The sequence below is a fragment of the Canis lupus genome, chromosome 37, assembly GCF_003254725.2.
Source record: "Canis lupus dingo isolate Sandy chromosome 37, ASM325472v2, whole genome shotgun sequence".
NCBI classification, from domain to species: domain Eukaryota; kingdom Metazoa; phylum Chordata; class Mammalia; order Carnivora; family Canidae; genus Canis; species Canis lupus.
Window position 1 is genome coordinate 8,963,916 of NC_064279.1, and position 18,858 is coordinate 8,982,773.

The following is an 18,858-nucleotide window of genomic DNA, read 5'->3' on the forward strand; positions in this document are numbered from 1 at the left end:
GTCCTGTTATTTCTTGAAATTATTAGTCCTACAAACACCCTGACAGAGCCCTGGAGACAGCGCAGGGCAAAGGAGCAAAGCGACTCTGAAACTCACATGAATTACATAATTCACTTTTCAGACTCAGGGAGGATGGTTTTCATTTAAGTCAGGTTTGGAAGATCTCACAGAGCTTCAAATTCATTGTCCGCTTCTGTCTCATTCCCTTTTTCTTTCATTTTCTCTCCCTTACATTCGCTATCCATAAGTAAATCCAGACAATGTCACTATCAGTCCATTGAATTCAAGCTGGATAACATTTTCAAGAGAAAGTAGTACAGTAAAAAAATATCTAGACTATTCCCATAGTGACATCTCACTTTAGATTTGGAAGGTAGTAGGCATAAAATTGAAGGTAGGTTTTACTCACCCTACTATCCCATGATATAACCAAGAGCCACTTTAGACCAGCAGTGGCGTTGATCTATCATTTGAGACGAAAAGCACATCCTGAGATAAAAGATTCCTGTGTAAGTGATTTATTAAGGAGGTGCTTTTGAGGGAAACTGGTGAGGAAGTGGGGGAGGCAGGGCAGGGAAGGGAAGAAGCCCAAGCAGTCCCTGCCTTAGCCTCATCCGCAGAGAGCTTTGGAGTAGGAGTCACACTTCAGAGCTGTCCCTACTACTGGAGGCAGGGGAGCTGGGCTTTCAGCCTCCTGTCCCTATCAGACATTGGTTAAGTATTTCCAGCTCTCTGCCAGTGTGAATAAAGCAAAACCCACTAGCCTGAGGAAAGTGCTTTGAATGAAAAGCTGACTAGCAGTTGCTAGCTTCTAGAAGTAAAAGTAGGGGGAGGAAGGGGTGAGAGAGAATTAGAACACCAAAAACAGACCAGGCATGTTATCTCCTTCAGAATATATTGTGTGTAAGGTCATAATGACAAAAAAAGACTCCTATCATCCTGATGACACAGACGGGATAGGACATTCCGCTATGCCCCGTACCTAGAACATTATTCTCATGCCCATGCTAAAGATTTGATATTCTAGCATTGCATGATCTCAAGACACACTGATTAACATAAAAGTGTATTAAAAGTAAGCTCCTGGAAATATGGCTCTATTCCCTCAATTGTGTTATTTTGTGTCACCAAATGATATGCTTACAGTGGCAAAGGATCAGAAATACAAAGTAATTAATAGTTTCTCTTTGGAGAAGTGGCATTTTCAAATGCTGCTTATTATGAATTTGAGTTGTTCATCTGGAAGTTTTAAACACCACAAACTAGGCTGATGCCCTTTTTTATTTTCAGTTGTAGCTTCATTTATGAATATTATACACGTGATTTTGTCCTATACACACACCCTCCCTCCCTAATTACTAGTTGTTACTGGTCCAATTATCAAGCACAAATCCAGGAACACAAACTTTAGGGTGACAAATCAAGTTGCTTTTTATTGAATTTGATAATAAATGAATAATAGAGATCATAAAGAGACTCAATCAGTTACATATCTGCCTTCAGCTCAGGTCATGATCTCGGGGTCCTGGAATCAAGCCGCCTCAGCCAGGCTCCCTGCTCAGCAGCGAGTCTGCTTCTCCTTCTGCCTCTGCCCAACCCCCCACCCCACCCCCGCCGTGTGTGGGTGCGTGCACACACTGTCTCTCTCTCGGTCTCAAATAAATAAACAAAATCTTTAAAAAAAATTCAGTGGACTGAAGTATGTTACATATCAATAAAGCAACTAAGTACAAGATTGATAACTGGCTTTAGGTACCCATCAAAAATAAGTAGTCCTAATCCTGCTTGCTTTGAGGGAAAAAAAATGTTGATTCTTTTCTATCCAAAGATTAGCAATTCATTTATGTTATTATCTATAAAGTTAATTTTTGTTTATTATAGCTGGCAAATCACTATATCACCCATAAATGTCTGATTCCACTCAAAAAAAGCCTAACATTTGGAAAATCCATGGTTGGTTTCATGGGGCATAGTACACCATATTTTCCATTTAATGATTCCGCTGGTGAAACCCAGCTGTCCAACCCTGCTGTTAGTGACTACAGTATATACAGCAAAAACAATCTGCCTGCTGACCTCCGGCTTAAGTTCAAACTATGTCATTCTGTCAATACCATCTACCTTGATTAGGTTGGGCTTTATACACAACAGGTTATGATCCCAGAGGGATGAAAAGCTTTCCCAAATTAAAAGCAGAATTTTAAAAGGAAATACTCATACATTCCTATGCAGTTTCCATTTGATATCCTCAAGGCTGGCCCATGAACTCAAACTCATGTTGATTGAAAGTGAATGTTCCTTTCTGGGTGTAGCCATCTTACAAATTTAATGGCAGGAGGAAAATAATAAAATGTGTTCCATGCTTCAATTAGACCTTTTATAACTTGGCACTTGAACGATGGCAATGCCAAAGAAAAATCATTAATCCATAAAAATAGACAAAAAGGATTGTGCAGGAGAAGACAGACCTCCAGGATCCTAGGGCCATGGCCCAGCATTCCCTCACACTAACATGGTCTGTCTTTTGTCTGGCCTCTCTGTGAGTCCTCTCTAAGGCTTCATGCTATTTGGATAAAATGTATATTGCATTTGATTCTAAAATCCAACCATGCTTTCAATTTTATCCTTAGCCAAAGGAACTATATATATATAACCAGGCAATAAAATGTTGGCTAGCTATGAAATGCCTATTCATGCACATGGATGATAGATGAAAGAAAACACACACATACAACTGCAAAATAAAGGCTAAAGATGCATCCTTCCACTTTGCATGTAGCGGGAACATGCAGTAGACTTGCTCCAAAGGACCAGAGTTTTTCATAACCCTAGTTCATATATCTGGCACACAAATGCTGCTTGAGTGCCCTGAGTCCAAAAAGAAGTCACAGAGTGACATCCGGAACGTGTGCAAACCTCTGTGAATCTCCAAACTCACTTTTAAATGATGTAAACTGAGTCTGTCAATAATAGAATGTAAAAATTAGCTAAGAGTCAAAGGAACAAGAGATTTCACCCTGTTGGTCTCCTGCCATACCTAATCTGTCAGCACTAAACCTCAAACAATCCCACCATGCTTCTTCCCTGCTCCCACACCCCTGGTTCCGGCATTCCTGAAGACTGTTACCAAACCACAGTGCTTGGTTCCATCCCTAGTTCACGCCTGTTAACTTCAGCTGAGATCCCAAACTACTTCACAATTCCTTCTATCTCAGATTGACTTCCTACCCCATTCAAACTGTCAACACATTTCTGGCCTCCTTTTCAACACCAAATTCTGGAAAGAGGAATTTGCAGCTCCTGCTTCTATATTCTCAATAGTTTGTCACTCCTTAATTCCTAAATTCTGGCTCCTGCCTTCTCCAGTCTAATGAAATTATACTCTTAGTTTGCCAAAGGTCTCTCCCAACCAATCACCAAATTTCATGGCGTAGTTTCAAGCTTCTTGCTCCCAGGCATCTTAGTTTTGCACACATGGACACATCTCCTTCTGGAAACTCTCTACTCGTGTTCTCTGTACTCTCACTACTGGCCTCCCTTTTCTTCCATCTCCACCTGCTCCCATCTCTACTGGCATTTCTTCTGTCTCTTCTCCTGCTGAGAGCAGTGGTAATGGTTTTTCCCTCTCCTTCCCCCAACTCTTTAGATCCTTTCTTTAACTATTTTCTAACCCTGAAAACTTTTTTTAGCACCAGACTTGTATTTTCAATGGCTCTGCATACCTTCACTTAAGAAATCTCCCAGCACTGCAGAGTCACAACAGCCTAATCCAAAATAATCACTTTAACCTTACTCCAACCAGTCAGTTCTCCTTGATACTCTAAATAACTACAGATGTACTCTTACCCACAAGGCTCAAATCTCGGCATTATATTTACTCTCATCCATTCAGGTGGTTACACTTTCCGTCAACTTTACCTCCATGGTGCTTCTCTACTCTGTGCCCTCTACTCCACCACCACCATAGCCTAGTTCAAAATTTCTACACATTCTAGCTGGACACCAATGGCTGCTCTCTAAATGACATTCCTACCCTCTTGCTAACATGAAGCGGCGGCAGATTTTCCTAAGAACCAATTCTGACTATTGGATCATAGCATATTCCTACATAAGACCTTCAAAGTGGCTTCCAGGGCCTATTAAAGTTCAAAGGTCCTAGCAGGGCCCTAAGACCTTTTTTGGACTATTTCCCCCCTTTCAAGTTTTATTATCTAGCTTTGCTATCAACTACCAACTATTCCCACACTTGCCTAACTCAGCACTTTTCTCATTAATTCCTTTGGCCAAAAATACCTTTCTTCTCCATCTTTGCCTGTTCAATTCTATTTATCTTTCAAGGCCTAACTCCCCAGCAACTTAGTATTCAAGTCAAGTGTTTACATATGTGCTGGCCCATGATCTTGTTCATCATTGCATCTGCAGAGAGCTTAGCTTCCTGCCTTGCATTTAGTAATGTGGCCAAACGTAAACCTACTGTCCTCTTAAAGACACTATATTCATCCTACTGTAAGTATTTCTTATCCCCAGCTCCTCACGGAGCTCCAATCCACTAAAACCATGGTTATTCTCTCACACTATCCACCTTACTTCTCATTTTACTTTCATTATATGAATACATTCTTTTTTTAACTACCATATCATTAGTTCCTTGAGATTAGCACTTTTATCTTTTTGTTACTCCTATAAGCACTAGATTAGCTGTTATGAAAGTATGGTTCCCAGACTAGAAGCATCAGAATCACCTGGAACCTTGTTACAGATGCACATTTCTAGGTCACAACCCAGACTATGGAATCAAAAACTCTGAGATGAGGGCCTCAATAAGACAAGATCTACATTAATAAATTGTTTATCTTCTTATCATTTAGTATTATATTGGCATGCAATTACCCCAAAACATTAAAAAATGAATAAGCTAACTACTACCAATTTATCCATAACTTAAATCTAACTTTTATATATTGAAAGGTTTCTAAAAAAAAAAAATCATAGAAATTATGACATACAATGAAACTCTTCATAAAGTTCAAAAACAAGATAAATAATAGATTATACATGGATAAATAGTTTTAGAACTATTTTTTTTTTAAACAAGTGAATGATAACCACAAAATTCAAGATTAGGGTTATACTTGGGGAAAAGCAGAAAGAGAAAATGGGAGAAGAGAAGAACACACAGGCGCAAGTCATTGGTAACATTTGGGGTCCTGAGCTGGGTGGTAGGTTCACAGATGTTCATTACCTTACTGAAATTAATTAATTATGGCTATATATGGATCAATGATGACAGTATTTCCAGAAATAAGGATTATTAGTTAATTCTGTATGCTCTGAGAGTCATAAAAATTCTTCAAAGGAATAAAAAAGATGTCACAATTCTGTCCTTAATATTATTCTAAACCACTAATTATCATGTTCAATGCTAATCATACCTGTGTGCGGTTGAATGCCACTCTTGCAAAGACAGCTTGGGACACACTGGCCCTCTTCAGCTCATCTCTGACTTGCTGGTAGATATCTGGAGAGACTTCTACAGAAGAGTTGGTTGGCTCTGGCTTGACTGCTCTGGGAATGGGCGGATGGTTCAGGAACTGCTGGTTGATGGCTTGAGGGTGCTGGTGAGCCAGGAGGCGGCTAACAGCAATCTGTTGGTTTATCAGATGGGCCATGGCAATTTGTTGCCTAACAAGTTGTGGACTGAGCTGGGGAGAAAGAAGACCAGGGCTCATGATGGGCTGTAATGCGGGCACTTGGTTTCGGATTGGAGTACTGTGGTGGATTTGGCTATGAGGAGACTGTTCGTTGGTTTTCCCCAAGGATGCCAGCTGGTTCATATTTGGTAAATGCATTGGACGCTGGCCCAGAACACAATAGTCTGAAAGGTTTTCTCGTTCCACTCTTTCCACTGTTAAGAGATAAAAATGATAATTCATCATTATTTTCATTGGCATAATTTGTTGCTAATATATGTAGTACTGAATTATCATATTTTTGGTATATTAATGACATAAGGTTTTTTCCTACAAAGTTGGAAGCCCCAGAGTAAAAGTAAAACTGCAAAATGTTACAAGACTCAATTTTTTACAGGTAATATGAAAGTAATAATATTTACTACTTCATTTTTCTTAAATTCTTAAAGGCTGGCATTTTATTGAATAACCAAGACAGAAACCACTAAGCATGATAAATTCTAAATCCTCTCATATTCCCAAGCTCTCTCATCTCCCTCATCACCCTCTGTTATAAAAACACCAGCTGTTCTCATCTTCTGTAGTTTGTGGTTAATGGTGTAGTTCATGGTTATCAGGAAATGACAAGGACAACATCTCCTGCCAAATTAACTGCTACCTCCTAACAAAAAATCTCACACAGTAAGTATTATACAACTATGGGAACAATCATAGAAAATGTGTACCATGTAGCATATCTTTTATCTACTCACCTGTTATCTTTGTTATCAGACTATTTCTTTAAGAAATGGAAAAGTTAATAATTGCGATGTGCACTAGGATAAGAAAAAAAAATCTCACAATATGAATAACATTGCCTTGACTTTCCATTAAATAAGATGCCTCTCCCCTAGATATCTACCTTATTACATTTTACTGTACTTTACTAGTAAAGATTTAAGGACTAGCCTTGGCAGAGGAAAAAGAAAGTATCGTATACGTTCAAACAGAAGGCGAAATTTTTTCCTCCTCCAAGAATATTTCCCAGAAAAGAGTAAATCACCTCAGAGTCAAATCCTTATCTAAATCTCTATATCATGTTATGATGTAAAACAATGGTTGCTTTGGAGAAAACATGTTAGGCTGAAACAACCACCATTATTCCTAGTTTTAAGCCCTTACAGATGTAATTTAACAAAATCTGGGCTTTTAAAAAAGATATATTTACTTATCTGTGGGGGCAGGGGGAGTAGCAGAGAGAGAGAGAGAAAGAGAATCTTAAGCAGACTCTGAGTGAGTGCAGAGTCCAATGCTGGATGCTGGGCTTGATCTCATGACCCTGAGATCATGACCTGAGCTGAAATCAAAAGTAGGACACTTAACCAACTGAGCCACCCAGGTGCTCCAACAAAATCTGTTCTTTAAAGCAAAAATTCCAAACAGACTTAGTAATTATTTCTTAAAATTGCAAATGTTGGATATGTTCATGCAAAAGCCTATTAAGATAACTTTAAAGATCAAGAAATCAAAAGTAGTCACCCATATGACATATTTTAAAAATAACTGTCCCACTATTATGCAAATGATGCTGTAGTTTGGCACAAGGTTTACAATGGCAGGATCATATTTGTAACAGAAAAGTCTGAAGTCTCAAAAAAAAAAAAAACTTAAGCAGAAACAGTGTGTCCTAGAAAACTGGGTTAAGTGACTCCAAATACAGGGTTTTATAATGCAAAGACACAAGTGCCAAATCACACGTGAGGAATTTTGATAAAATCAATCAAAAAATTAACTTTAAAAGTGGAGAAAAATAGCATTTCTAATTAACATTTTATGTAATATGTGATATTAAAATATATACATGGAAGTTAATTCATTGTTAATTAAAATGTAAGTAAATATTTGACCATTTTATCCATATGTCTTATAGTTTTATATATTTCTCACTGGGAAAATAGATAAACATTAGTGTCCTGGGATCACTTTATATTCAAACATATCTAGTATTTCTGCTTTGCTTAGAAAACAAAATGAATGCTTAACTTTCCCATGAACCCCCAAATAAGTTTACCTCAGATTTCTTGAAAGGCTCAATTTCTAACTTAATCCTTTCAATGTAATTCATTTAGTTGTATTTACCTTTCTTTTACAAGGTTCAAGGAGAGCAAATTATTTTAATCTTATCCTCTCAATGCAAACATTTTTCAGTCATTGTATTAATCAAATTTAAGGTATACAATCTTACAATCACACCAAGCAAATGGAGAGCCTTCAAAAGGCTACATAACACAGTTTCAATACAACAGGAATGACTATTATGACTCCCCGACTGAGAGAAGTAGAGGAGCTGCATGCTGCATCTGGAGTAAAGTTGTACTTTATAGATAGGAATACTTGGCACTTACTAGACACTTGGTCCACTTTTATTTGTTTAATTCCTTTTTAATTCAGCCAAAATAAAAGCATATTCAAACACTTAAGACATAAAAGTTTTATCCATTTCTTTTTCTACTTAAAAAAATATAGAACCATCTTTTTATAGCACGCATCCTTTGATTGAAAGCTAATTTTCCAAAATGTTGGTATTTTCATTTTTCAGTGGTTTTATTATACTTTGAGTGAGTCATTTCCTTGAAATACTTCCTTGAAATAGGGCACCTGGGTGGCTCAATCGGTTAAGTATCTGCCTTCAGCTCAGGTCATGATCTCAGGGTCCTGGGATCGAGCCCTGCATCGGGCTCCCTGCTCACCGGGGAGTCTCTTTCTCCCCTGCCCCCCAAATAAATCTTTAAAAAAAGAAATGTATCTAAATCACATCATTAATAAAGATTTCTATTCATAGATCTAGTCATAATTTTTCACACAATTAAGCATTAACGTCAGAGCTCCAAGAAACCTATATGAATTGGTGCAATAAGAATCAGAATAACGTCACTCCATATTCCTTTAAGATTTATACATAGTATGTTCTTAGTTCTCAGACCCTTATAAATTCATATACTTAGGGATCCCTGGGTGGCACAGCGGTTTGGCGCCTGCCTTTGGCCTGGGGCGCGATCCTGGAGACCTGGGATCGAATCCCATGTCGGGCTCCCTGCATGGAGCCTGCTTCTCCCTCTGCCTGTGTCTCTGCCTCTCTGTCTCTCTCTGTGTGGCTATCATGAATAAATAAATAAAATCTTTAAAAAAAAAATAAAAAAAAATAAATTCATATACTTAAAAATAGGGGCTGTGGAAGTATCCTTAAGAACATATAGTAACACCAAGAAGTACTAACTACTTAGAAAGCCATAATGAAGGAATTGCAAAGGCAAATGCCACACCTCTAGGAAGAGAGCAAAAGCCAGCAAAACCAGCTGAAGAGATAGGAGAGTAAGAGAAAGCCTGCCAGCCCAAAAGAAGCAGCCACTACCTTGCCTCGGCCAGGCTGTTTCTTTCTCATATTGTCATTTCTTCAGATGTTTTTTCAAGAAAATGGAAAATCTGGATTATTATATGATAGTACCAGTTTTTCAAGTATTGGCAACTAATTCCATTTGCAAAACACAACAAACACCACAAACAAAACATATCTGAAAACCAGATACTGTGTATAGGACTAAAGATATCTCTTAAGTTGTTAAAGAAGAAAATATTCAACAATATTCTTTAAAGATGGTTAAGGCAGACCTTATCCGGGACCATTGCAAAAGGTATAGAGACCCCTGTAATGGGATTTTATGGTTGGGGGAGAGATTGTACTCAACTCCAGATACAGCATGAACTCATGGGAATTTACAGCCAAAGAGCAAGGTAGGGGTCGGTATGATTTTCCACTAATCATTAAGAGGAAACATCGGGGCCCCGGGTGGGGGGAGTATCTGGCTACCTGACCTAACAGGATTCTTTGCTGAAGACAGGACAGAGTAATCAAACATCACCTGGGGGGATGGTGGAAGATGAAGAACCTGATCAGATAATCGAGGGGTGATCAGATATGGTGGCAGCGGCGGGGGGCGGGGGGGGGGTGTTCAAGTTAAATTGACTTAGCAGGGTTCTTGCTGAAACTGAGTTTTACAAGAAGTGCAGAGATGAACCATGGAGAAAATTTAGAAGCCTGACTATAGTTTGGTCAAATGAAGATATGAAGATTCTTTGTCACTGTTTTTCAGTGCCTGACAGCTCTACCAATAAAAGTCAAATTCTTGACTTCCTAAAAATGAAGAAAGAAAGAAAAAAATCATCATCCTGACTTTTTAAGAATGCCTAAAAATCAAATGCTCATCAATAGGCTGCATTTCCACCAACCAAAGCAGTACATGGTTTCAGTAACAATTTGAACAGATTTTGCCAAACTTGAAAATCTTTTTCATTTTTTTTTCTGCTACCACTCTCATAAAGATATCAGAATAATAGTTTAGACTCCAAAGTCACAGCAGGTAAAAGACAAATGCTTTTAAAAAAGAGAGAAGCATAACAGTGTACTAGACTCCGTCTAAAAATTGAGCTTCTATGTTCATTATTTCTTTTTTCTTTTCTTTCTTTCCTTCTTTCTCCCCTTCCTACTTCTCTTTCTTTCTTTGTAAATTCATTTGAAAGTGATCAAAATGGCTGAAATGTAGACCTAACAGTAGTGCCTGATATTGTGTTTTGCTTTTTCACTCTAACAAAAAACGTAATAGTAAGTCTGTCTTAAACTAAATCAAATCCAAAGACCACACCTTGACTCTGAGAATCCAGCAATATTCAGCCATGAAAAAGAAATCCTGAAAAAAGTGAAGAATATATGGTAGCCCTACCTCTAATGATGAAAGCAATGGTCATATTCACAACCAAAAAAATCTTAATAAAGCCAAAATGCTTACTTATCAAAGAGACATAAAAAACACAATTTCCAGGGCTTTGAATCAGAGCTACAATTTAATTCACAATGAATTTGATTCTACTGTTGATAAAGTCCTGAAGGCGACTTGTGGGGTTGGGAAGGAATGATGTCTCCAGCTTCAAGTTCAAGTTTCCAAATGGGATGTGGTTTGAGGAACCATCAGGACAACTGGGGCTGAAATATTTTTATGCCTAGTAGCTGAGGCTTTCTGTAGCTTTTCTAACGTCTGGGAAAGGGTCTTAGTCCAGGGGACTTGCAGGTGAGTTCAGATCTGGAGTCTACTCATGTTTCTGAGAAACTCAAGAGGTCCAGGCTATCTTACAGATTCCTCTGAACTTTCCGGGAATGAGTGAAAACTTCAGGAAATGGGAAACTATTATTTAACCACTCTCTGAGCTTCTGAGATTGTATTTAACTCTAAAGTAAGAGAGGCCTTTGTACCCCTGCTTTAGAATTGCAGGGGGCTCCTAAAGCCTTTGTGAGTTCACAGAGCACCCTATGACCATTAGCTATTTAGTGGCCATGATTGCTGGTTACGGTTGGTTGTTCATAGACAAGAAAGTCACACTCCTCCCCAGGGATTAATCTGCATATAATTAAAAGATATTTGGTGCAAAAATCTCATTTTATTTCAGGCAATTTTACAGTACATCCAGGAAGTCAAGTATTTATCTTAATTATCACAAATTCCTGCTATATACTTATATGCATATTGTACATTTCAGGTCTGTGCTATGTCAGATAGAGTACAGTCCTTGAACCATCAAAATTCCTATCACCTGTAAGACTATTAGAAACATAAGTTCATTAGCTCCAAATCAGAATGTCTTAGAGTTCTTTCTTTCTTATTTTTGTTAAAGATTTTATTTCTTTATTTGACAGAGAGAAAGAACACAAGCAGGAGCAGCAGGGAGCAGGAGAAGCAGACTCCCCACGGAGCAGGGAGCCCTATGCGGGGCTGGATCCCAGGGCCCTGGGATCATGACCTGAGCTGAAAGCAGACACTTAACCGACTGAGCCACGCAGGTGCCCCCCTTAGAGTTCTTATGTACACTAAAATTCCAATGATTCTGATGTACACTAAAGTTTGAGCATCATCTTTGTTTTTATTGATTGTCTTTTGAAATTCTACAGATAGCTATCAGGTACTTTTTATGTACACTAAAGTTTGAGAATCACTGTTCTATATTTTCTTTGCTTTTATGTTGTTGTTTTTAAGATTTATTTATGTAATAGAGAGAAAGAGAGAGAGCGCACGTGCGAACACTTGCTCACATATACATGTACACAAGCAGAAAGAGGAGCTGAGGGGGACTGTCAAGCAGACTTCCTGCTGAGTGAGCATGAACCCAATGTGGGGCTGGATTTCACAAACCTGAGATCAGGCCCCTGAGCTGAAATCCAGAGTCAGGCACTCAATCAACTGAACCACCCAGACCCTCTTACATTGTTGTCTTTTGAGACTATTATCAGACACATTAACTGTCAAAGCCAGTTGTCTGCTGTTTTTCTCTAATCTTAACATTCACTATGTTATACATGTAAAAGCATTTAAAAACGTATGTGATAAATTTTTAGTTTTTGTTGATGATCACATTATAGTGAAGGAGCATTGATTGGATCTGATACTAGAAAACAGTACTCGAATCTGCATTGTACCTCTTATTAGTCGTGAGGCCTCCTTGGGCAAGTTGGAGATCCTCTAAACCTCAGTCTTACCCTAGGGAAAATATTATTATCTCAGAATTGTATGAGTAAAGGTTAGATGATTAGTATCTATGTGAAAGATCTTTGTCAAAGCGCTATTATAAATTTCAGAAAATATCTGTATAATTATGATTAACAGAATAGGCTTCCCCGTTTCAAAACTTCCTGATTAAGACACTCTGACAAATGTCTGCTATTTCTCTCAAAGGTCACCTAAAGAACTGCAATCTTTTTCTTTTTTCAAGTAACTATGCCATGTGACATCATATCACTTTTAAAAATAAATCCTATACTTTCAAAGAACTCATTATCAATATAGAATCACATGCCTCATGGTATATACAGGGATATGTTGTTATTCAGTTTCTCCAAATGAGACTTAGTTGTTCACATTCCGACCTTCAAATTAAGACACAGAATAGATGTGAAATAAAATGATATAATCTCACAACTCTTGAAATTAAATTTATAAAAATGTCACACAAATCCAGCTTTAAGTTTCAAAAGTTATTATGAATAAAAATAGAAACAAAAATCCCTTAAGGAATAAAATAAGCTTTAAGTGTATACATTTATATCAACCAAAAAAACCAAGGGAGATATCCTACATTTTTTTAAAAAAACAAATGTTTAATGTCTTATTTTTATTTCCCAGGGAAAGAAGGAGTAGGCATCAAAATGTCCACACTTAAAAAAAAAACAAAAACATAATTTTTCCTCTTTAATGCTTTTCTCAATTGGATTTCATTGTTTTTATTATGTGTTTTTATTATGCTGTAGATGCTATGTAAAATAAACCTACTAAAATTTAGTACTCAAAATATGCTCCAATGCCCCAAAATATACTTTCTGAGGAGAATTTAAGTGCAAAAGGAGAAGTGTCTAATTGGCACACATCAGATGCCCGCCAATCGCAGTAAGATGGCATAGGGTAGGTAGAAAGAGCCAACTAGGACTTTTAAGGGCTGAGGTCCTAACCTCCTGGGTGATTTTGGAATTACCTGTAAAACAGGGAGGATTGTAAATTGGTTTTAAAGCAACCTTCCAAGATACTTTTAATAGTATCTTTATTAAAGAGTATTGCTGCTTGGATTTTCAAAAACAATTTCCTTTCTCAAAATATCTACTTCTGCTTCTTGATTCTTTGTCAAGAATTTAAGACTTTCCTAAGACATCTCTCTTTGCAAAACTCCCCACTGCAACAAAAATAATAGTTTATGTAGGGACACTCACAGTAGATGTAATATTGTTCTTGCAGGTTTATCTAGCAATACGCTTAAAAGACTGACAAATTTTCCAAGACTATAAACCTAGTGTTTTAATGCAAACCTTAACACAGTTGCTTTTGTGAAATAAGCCCTAGGGTCTGTCCATACTTAGAAAGCTGTGGAGAGCAATGAATTGGGTAAAAGGCTTTGCAATAAGAAATTTCTGGAATTTCTGGCCTGGATTTTTCCTTAAACCATTAAGATGCTTATGCAAATGTAAATGGATTAGCATGAATGAGTGCTAATGGATTCCTTAATAAGATAACACTCTAGTATTCCCTAGAACCTCTCTTGGAAACCCTGGATAAGAGAATATAAGCCAAAGCCGGGGAGGAGAAGATAGCAGAGTTTCTCTGTGTGACTCCTTCAACTCAAAAAATACTCTGGAAGTGATTCCACAAAGGTATGATACAGGTTTGCCTCTGGCACTCTTAGGAAAGTTGCCAATCAAACTGGTAATTTCGAATGGGTACCCAAACCTTCGAGGATAGACAAAAAGATATTCGTGATATCATTGCCTTGGATTTTCAGATCTTCTCCTGAATTCCTTGCTCCCCAACCCTTAGCCCCAAAAACTTGGGAGCCCAATGTTAAAGACAATGATCCCATCTGCTACCAGAGAAATCAGATAATTTGTTCAAGGTCAAATAGTTGTCCAAATGTAGATAAATATTTAGGAATATTCGAATTGATTAGGGCTGCTGGCACTAAGCATCATAAGCATAATAAATAAACCGCATGACCAGTAAAAACTAGTTTTTTTCTCTTTCTCTCCATTTCCCAAAGTTAACTTTTCAGGGCCTACACATATGTCACAAATACTTAATGGATCTTCTTTAGAGAAAAATGCTTTTTGTAAGTGCAGAAATTCTCATAACTGTCTTGCTCATATACCTCTTTTAAAACATATTGGCATTTCTGGTTAACATGAAGCCCTGCCATTTATACTGTAGTTGAGACATGGAGCTAAACCCTGCCCATATCATTGTCATTGAACTCTCAAAATAGTAAGACATAGATTTTATTATGGCCACTTTATTGAAGAAGCAGAAGCTCAGAAAAAAATAATGTCACATACCTATTAAAGGAAAAATCACATTTAAACCTACATTTTTAGGACCTTATAGCCTTTATTCCAAAAAGGCTAAAATGCTCAATTTAGGGAATGTGGTTATTATTAATTTTAGTATTTGAGTCAGGACTAATCTACTCTCCTACAGAAAAGTCCTGCCTTCTATTTTATGTGCATGCGTGCATGACACATGTGCACCCCTCGGTGACATGAAGACAGATGGGTTATCTGAACGGGGAGGGTGCAACCTGATGCCTCCACCATATGCCTTGTAAACTTTTCTGATATGATAGATTGAAAAAGCTGGTCAGTTCTAAAAAGTGATGAAATCAATGATTCCTCAACAATGGAAGTGGCTAATCACTAAAGCAGGATTCTTCACATTTGTTTATTGTTTTAATTCCTATGGCAACTTATTAATCAACTATTATGTGCCAGAAATGATCCCAACCCCTAGAGATACAGTACTGAAGAGTATTAGCTTAAAATACTCCACTCGGGGATCCCTGGGTGGCTCAGTGGTTTAGCACCTGCCTTTGGCCCAGGGCATGATCCTGGAGTCCTGGGATCGAGTCCTGCGTCGGGCTCCCACCATGGAGCCTGCTTCTCCCTTTGCCTGTGTCTCTGCTTCTCTCTTTCTATCATGAATAAATAAATAAAATATTAAAAAATAAATAAAATACTCCACTCTGGGCAGTCTGGGTGGCTCAGCGGTTTAGTGCCGCCTTCAGCCCAGGGCGTGATCCTGGAGACCCGGGATCGAGTCCCACGCTGGGCTCCCTGCATGGAGCCTGCTTCTCCCTCTGTGTCTCTCACGAACAAATAAATAAAATCTTAAAAAAAAAAAAAATACTCCACTCTGATTTGCTTCAGACAGTTTAACTGTTTGCTACACATAGATGGGCCTGTAATATCAGCCTATAATTTAAAATGCATTTTGAGGGCAACCTGGGTTGCTCAGCAGTTGAGCATCTGCCGCCTTTGGCTTAAGTCATGATCTCAAGGTCCTGGAATCAAGATCTGCATCACACTCCCCGTGGGGATCCTGCTTCTCCCTTCCCCCTCTATTTTTGTCTCTGCCTCTTTCTATGTCTCTCATGAATAAATAAATAAATAAATCTTAAAATAAAACAAAATAAAATGCATTTCTATTTGATGATAAAACATAGTTCCTTTCATCCCAATTCTGTTGATTATTAGCAATTTATTATAGTCATGTATAAGACAAATTCACACTCATTACGTTTATTTTCATGAATCGCCCCCATTCTTCTACTTTTCTTGCACCCAAAAAGCGATGTCCCAAAATGAGTGTCATCAGCATAGACTCCCACCTGACTGATTAAAGACATGAATCACACAATGGAGAACTCTGGCAGGTACTCCACAAATTCTATAAATATGAAGTGTTTCTTTGAAACATGTAAACAATAGGAAACAAAAAGGGGTATGTACAGTCACATCATAAGGTAATAAGCATAAATTCCTATATGATTAAACTATATGAAATTAGGGTTACATAACTTTAATCTACAAAAATGACAATTTCATATGGTTCAACCTGATATTTACTTTAACTCTTCTCTCTGAACTAGGTTACATATTATTACTAAACAACATACTGTCCACCCACAGCATTTCCCTGAGTTAAATTCTTTTAAAAAGGTAACACTAACCTCACTGACAAATCATAACAGCATCGCATATGCTAACACTTAATATGCCCAATCACTGAAAATATTTCTGATTTATTCTGTCCTAGTCAATAATTAAGGTACAAAGTCAATTTGTTATATAAAATCCATTTTCTGTTAACACAGACAGACATGATTTAAGAGCTAAAGCTAATATTACATATATATCAAATATAAATCCCACACCATTAAAAAAAAAAAAAAACAACTCTTACCAGAAGAGCTCACTAAATATAATTAAAGAAAAATATTAGGAGTCTGAAAGGGCTGAAGGGCAAAAGGGAAAAAAAAAAAACAAAAAGCTAAGTCTTTTAGGACTACGAAAGTTAAAGATTTGTTTTTCTCTAAATTTGTTAAAGAGAATCTGTCTCTGGGTTGAGAACTTGCTTGCAAAGTCTCTGCCTAGAGCAAGATATTCAGAGCCAACTTGTTAACTCCTAATAAAACAAGGCTTGGAAGGAAAATGCTTCCAGCCCCATAAGCGAAGTGTACCAGCCGGCACTGTGATAATACCATATGACTGGTTTTCTTAGGTGTATTTTCCCCTTATTATCAACTTCCTTTTTCCATCATATAAGATCCACAAAAACATATATATCTACCATATAGCACTTGAAGCTGGATACCTCTGTGCTTTCACAAAAAAAGCTCATAGGACCTATTATGTTCCATGGAAAAAGTGAGTGTTATCCACCTCTACCCTTAATATAATCTCAACTCTCCCCATCTGAACACTACTGTCCCTTTTGGTTTCAAACAACACTTTATCGTAGTTTGATAACATTGACCATTTCAAGTATTCCTGTAACTTTAGGTATAGGCTAAAGCAAATTATATCTAATAATATCTTTACTTGTATTCCTTACTTTATCTTTTATTTTTCATGCTTTAATCTGAAACTATAATTTCAGAGGTGAGTTCAGCAAAATAGAAAAAAAAATAGCATTTCAGAAACTTAACATTATTATTTAGGAGCATTCTAACTTTGCCAGGTAGGATTCTATGTGTATTAATTCTTTAATTCAACCTATTAAAGAAAAGTTAATCAAAGAAACAATAAACCCACAATTCTTTCTTTTCCATTGCCCATTCTCTCTGGTTTTATAGGACTTCAATGTTTCAGGCCATTATTTTAAGGAAAATATTCAATAAACTAGCTGGAAAAACCTCAAAGGGATGCTTTTTGTAGGCTACATATATGTTGCCTAATTTTTACTTAACAAAGGTGTTACTGTCTCTTTCAGTGGAATTGACTATTGCTAAATCTTTAGCTCAATAACTAATTAGTAGAAAAAAAAGAATGATTATAACCCTTACTAATTTGCTAAGGACATTTGTAATATGAATTAAACAGACAAAGATTGTCTTTTTTCTCTCAATTGAGACATGATAGCAAATAAGATTAGTCACAATATCACATGTGCAAAAATAAAAGTGCTTAAAATGCATATGTTCAAATGAGTTCATCAACTCAATTCAGTTCTATTACTATTTACTAAAATAACTACCTGCAATGTTCCAAATTCATAGAGGTCTGAATAGGGGACAAAATGGATGTGCCCCTGAGATGTTCTTTTAAAAAACTTTCAGTCTAGTAGGGGGATTATTCAAAAGTAAGTAAGGGGTGCCAAGGAGGCTGAGCTGGTGAAATGTCCAGCTGTTGGTTCCAGCTCAGGTCATGATCTCAGGGTCGTGGAATGGAGCCCCATGTGGGCCCTACACTCAGTGGGCAGTCTGCTTGAGACTGTCCCTCTCCCTCTGCACCCCCTTCCCATGCTCTCTCACTCTCAAATAAATAAATAAATCTTAAAAAAAAAAAAAAAAAAAAAGTTGGGACGCCTGGGTATCTCAGTGGTTGAGTGTCTGCTTTCGGCTCAGGGTGTGATCCCAGGGTCCTGGGATCAAGTTCCGCATTGGGCTCCCCACAGGGAGCCTGCTTCTCCTGCAGCCTGTCTCTGCCTCTCTCTGTGTGTCTCTCATGAAAAAATAAAAATAAATAAATAAGTCAAAGTTACTACAGAACATGGAACTTATAGGTGACAGCTTAAAAGGCCCAATGTTAGAACTCATCGCCTGACTTACATTCTATATGGGTCTAGATTCATCTCTTGGGAGTTCAGGATTCCTAAATCAGATAATCTCAAATTCAGCAAAAGGTGAAATGAATGAAGTCCTATCATCAGTCAGGTGAATGGCTAGTTCAACAATGTCTAGCAAGGCAATTATCATGTTAATCCTAGCATGGCACTTGTACTTAGCTTTGATCAGCTTGTGAATTTAACTGCTTTTCAGCTTTTAACTGTGTAATCATCAAAAACAAACAAAAAACCCAACAGCCAAATAAATTTTTATTTAATTGATCAAGAAAGCAAGAGAATTCTCTGATTCGAATCCATCGATTTTTCACAAAATAAGGTGTCACCATAATCATATCAGATTTTTAATAAGCTGCACAATTCCTGATCTACATACAAAAAAATTCATTTTACAGCTCTGTAGATTCTTCATCAGGCACCACCAGATCTCTTTGTTTTTGAGTTTCTTATTTTGTTTCTGGGCAGGACAAATGGAAATCTGAAACTCT

At 37.4% G+C, this 18,858-nt stretch overlaps 1 protein-coding gene across 6 annotated transcripts in view; it reads right to left on the reverse strand.

The window, feature by feature from the left end:
* Nucleotides 1–18,858, reverse strand: part of SATB2 (SATB homeobox 2) — a 288,684-nt gene that overhangs the window by 70,219 nt on the left and 199,607 nt on the right. For all 6 annotated transcript variants that reach the window (XM_049106485.1, XM_049106488.1, XM_049106487.1 and 3 more), the window contains one exon: nt 5,433–5,905. In XM_049106485.1, the coding sequence (XP_048962442.1) occupies nt 5,433–5,905 (473 nt within the window). The remainder of the gene's footprint in view (nt 1–5,432; nt 5,906–18,858) is intronic.